This window comes from Ascaphus truei, unplaced genomic scaffold (assembly GCF_040206685.1).
Source record: "Ascaphus truei isolate aAscTru1 unplaced genomic scaffold, aAscTru1.hap1 HAP1_SCAFFOLD_3360, whole genome shotgun sequence".
Taxonomy (NCBI): Eukaryota; Metazoa; Chordata; class Amphibia; order Anura; family Ascaphidae; genus Ascaphus; species Ascaphus truei.
The window spans coordinates 17264-20963 of NW_027456356.1; the positions used below are offsets into that span (position 1 = coordinate 17264).

At 44.2% G+C, this 3700-nt stretch overlaps 1 protein-coding gene across 1 annotated transcript; it reads right to left on the minus strand.

Annotated features, from left to right (window-relative positions):
- Positions 1-512: 512 nt before the first annotated feature.
- On the minus strand, positions 513-1728 carry LOC142483563 (ephrin type-A receptor 4-A-like). Its single transcript, XM_075583582.1, has 2 exons — positions 1242-1728; positions 513-909 (listed from the first exon to the last, which is right to left on the minus strand). Exons 1-2 carry the CDS (start codon positions 1562-1564, stop codon positions 795-797), a joined length of 438 nt encoding a protein of 145 aa, XP_075439697.1. The 5' UTR covers positions 1565-1728; the 3' UTR covers positions 513-794.
- Between the last annotated feature and the right edge of the window lie 1972 nt (positions 1729-3700).

A 3700-nucleotide genomic window follows, 5' to 3' on the forward strand; every position in this document is an offset into this window, starting at 1 on the left:
ATTACCGTGGCAGGGCGGTTATTACCGTGGCAGGGCGGTTATTACCGTGGCAGGGCGGTTATTACAGGGCACCACACAAAAGCAAAAAAGTTCACTTTTTCTAGGAAAATGTTGCTTTCGCTAGTGCGGGCAGTAGACAAATAATGATATATATGGATTAAGCACAACTTACCTTTCTATCCTTCTTTACAGCTGCTGCTTATAAGAAAGAGTAGCGTTGTACATATGATTCCATTTAATCCCAGGTGTTCAGAGACTGTCCCAATGTAAGATCAGCGTCCGCAGATAACCACAGGAGGACAGTCTGCCAATAACACACAGGATGCTCCCTCCTCCAGTGGCTCCCATTCTCCCCCTCCCTCCATCCCCCATGAAGTGTCTTCAGCAACAGATCACAAGGTATTTCCCTTCACCACACTGATGAAGTAATGTTTATCCTCTTTCCATAAAGTAGAAGCACATGTCGTAGGTAAAATAATCATGGGGAAATGGGTCAAGTCTTGTAGATCAGCTGCATCTAGCGCGTTCTCCAGAATACCAAAATATTCGTGTCCACTGTTTTTTTTTTATGTATATCCTTATCTTGCCATGACTTTGTCAGGGTGTGGCACAAATGACTAATTGTTTTGTGTTTAATGGGTTCCACCTCACCCCGTGGTAGTTAGCAGAGTCTTTATCCAATAGGGTGAGGATGATGTAAAAAAAGTGCAGTTTCTTCAATTAAAGTGCATGGATGAGGTAAACTAATTTGCAAGAGTTCTGAGTGTGTAACTCCCCCCCGATGTCCTGCAATTTCAGACAGGAACCATCCTGCCTTGCATCTGTTGCATCTGGGTCCGCATTCCCTGGACACTGCTCAGGATCTTGTTCTGGTGTGCAGGGGATGTGATGCCAATCCTGGTTAGGTCACTGCGCAAGGAGAGAAGAGAAATAGGAGCTTAACCCAACTGCGTTATGCGAGTGTCCATGATAATGTGATCTTGGGCAGCCCTAGGTCTATCCAAGTAATGAATGATTAGTAATGATGTCAGTGCTGTGTTCGGAGACTTCTAGAAGTGAGCTGGTAAAGCTAAAAACATTGTTGAGCAAAAGCCACATTTGTACTGAATTAAACTGTTGCAATTTGAGCGAGCAATGCCCATCAGCATTAAGCAATGCCCATCAGCATTAAAACTGGGCAAACCACCAATTGTTATCTCCCCCGTAACATCACCTTCACTTGGAACATTGCATTTACTTACTCTTGATTCACATGCACGACTGCTTCCAGGCTGGTGTATCCGGCCGCTGTGAAGTTATCTTTGTATCTTTCCATCTTGATGGCTTGCAGCCAATCCGCCACAGAAACCACCTGGGACCATTCAGGCGAGCTGGGGTCCAGCAGAGCAGTGTTTGTTCTGCCAGAATCAGAAGCAAAAAGAGAGAGATTAACGCGGAGGTTAGGCAAGGTCCGGCAAATATCCGCAATATTCCACACACCTATTTCTGGACAGCTAGTTGTGTGACTGTACAGCAAAACTGGGACATGGGGATGTTGCAGCGTTTTGTCTGTGCTAGAACTCATTTATAGTTTGTGTTGCAGGACACAGTTGGTTGCTAATTTATTAAGAGGAGGCTAGGGGAGTACCTACAAAACATTGTACCACTATTAATTGAAGCAGTGTTTAGCACTGAAGGGGTTAATAGGATCCGGCACCTGGTTTATAATGAAGTGTTCTGACCAGCAGGGAGGTGGTGTTAACATCTACATTCTACCGCGGGAAGGTGCTTCGTGGTGCTGAACTGTGTTGTAGACATCTATACGTTTTGTTGTAGTGCAATAAGCCCTTCATCCAAAAGCTAAACTGCACTCTGGTGACATATCCAATGAAACATCCCAATCAAGCAGACCCTCGGCAAGCGTTCTGAGAACAGACAAACAAAGCCCCAGCCTGCTGGGGAGATAATCCCCTCTTTAATCAACATGTTCCTGAACAGCGCATAAGATGGAATTGGCTGGAAGAAGGGGTTCTTTGATGTTTGGTTGGAGGAATGTAATTTTCCTCATCTCCCGATGCTCTAGACCTTTGGAGTAATTGCTTTAGCAGATTCACTGCAGTGATTAGTAACATATCCTGCAGTTGATTTTTCTATGAGTTCCTTTCTCTTAGGGAGAAAGCGGTTTTCACGCATGTCATGGAAAGGACAATGGAGAAGTTGTTTTGTACCCTACTTTTTCTTTACGAAGGGACAAATATGATTTGCCAAACCCACAGCTTGAATTGTTTCAGTGGGACCCTGTGTCTCCTTCAGCGCTGTAGGGGCATGATATACACTGGCGACACACTTTATTCGAGCTCGGCTAGTCCCACGAATTCGGGTATACCCGGGTGTATTGAGGTTTGTGACTGTTTCTGCCCGAGTGCATTGAGTTATTTTCCGGCAGGGATTGAAGCATTTTATTCCCGCTGGCTGCAATACTGCTCAGTATATATATATATACTGCATTACAATTCATGAATTTATGCCATCTGGTAGACACGCGAAGCATTGCAGCCTATTAAATCCTAATCATTATCATTTAACAGATCAGCCGCCCATCAGCCAGGCATGAACCCAGGCTGGGAAGGCAAACGCAACGGGGCTTGTCAGAGGTGAGGAGCGGCGCATTCCAGGTATCTGCCAGGTACATACCGGGTATTTGCTCGAATAAAGTGTGTCGGTGCAGTACAGTGGCAAAAAAGGTTGTGAACCCCAATAATAATTGCGGAAATTCTTTAGTTTTTCCATGATAACCATGAACCAAAACTAGCCTTTTCTTAAATATCCAAAAGGGGTTAAATTAACCAATTCCATGAGTTTTGAGAGAAAAAAATGATGTATGAATTAGACAAACAATGAGTAATTAAGAGTTAGGGTATGTGAAAAAGTAAGTGAAACCCTGATTTTATCAACTAAATTAAAGGGGCTAATGAGAATCAGGTGTTTAAATAATTAGGTAGATCTTCAGCGGTGAGTTTGGGAGGCCCCACTTTATATAAAGATCAGAAACCTTATGAGTTTGATCTTCACCATACAAGGTTTGTGGAAATATGTCATGCCACTATCAAAAGAAATCTGTGAGGACTTCAGAAAAGTAGTTATTGATGCTTATCAGTATGGAAAGGGTTACAAACTCATTTCTAAGGATTTGGGGCTCCACCAACCCCTGCCAGACAGTCTAAAAATGGAGAAAGTTCAAGACCACTGTCACGCTCTACCCAGGAGCAGTCGTCCTGCCAAAATCTCTCCAAGAACAAACCGAAAAATCATCCAGGAAGTCACAAAGAACCCCAGAGTAACATCCAAGGATCTGCAGGTCACTCTTGCCTTGGCTAATGTGAGTGTTCATGACTCAACGATCAGAAAAAGACTGAACAAGAACGGTGTTCATGGAAGGATAGCCAGGAGGAAACCACTGCTCTCTAAAAAGAACATTTCTGCCTGTCTGAAGTTCACATAGATGATCCACAAGACTTCTGGAACAAGGTTCTCTGGACAGACGAGTCATAGGTAGAACTTTTTGGCCTCAATGAGAAACGTTATGTTTGGCGCATACCAAACACTGTGTTTGAATAGAAGAAGCCCCTCCTAACCAGCAAGCATGGTGGGGGGAGTGTGATGGTTTGGGGCTGCTTTGCTGCCTCAGGACCTGGACGGCTTGCCATTACTGGCACGACCA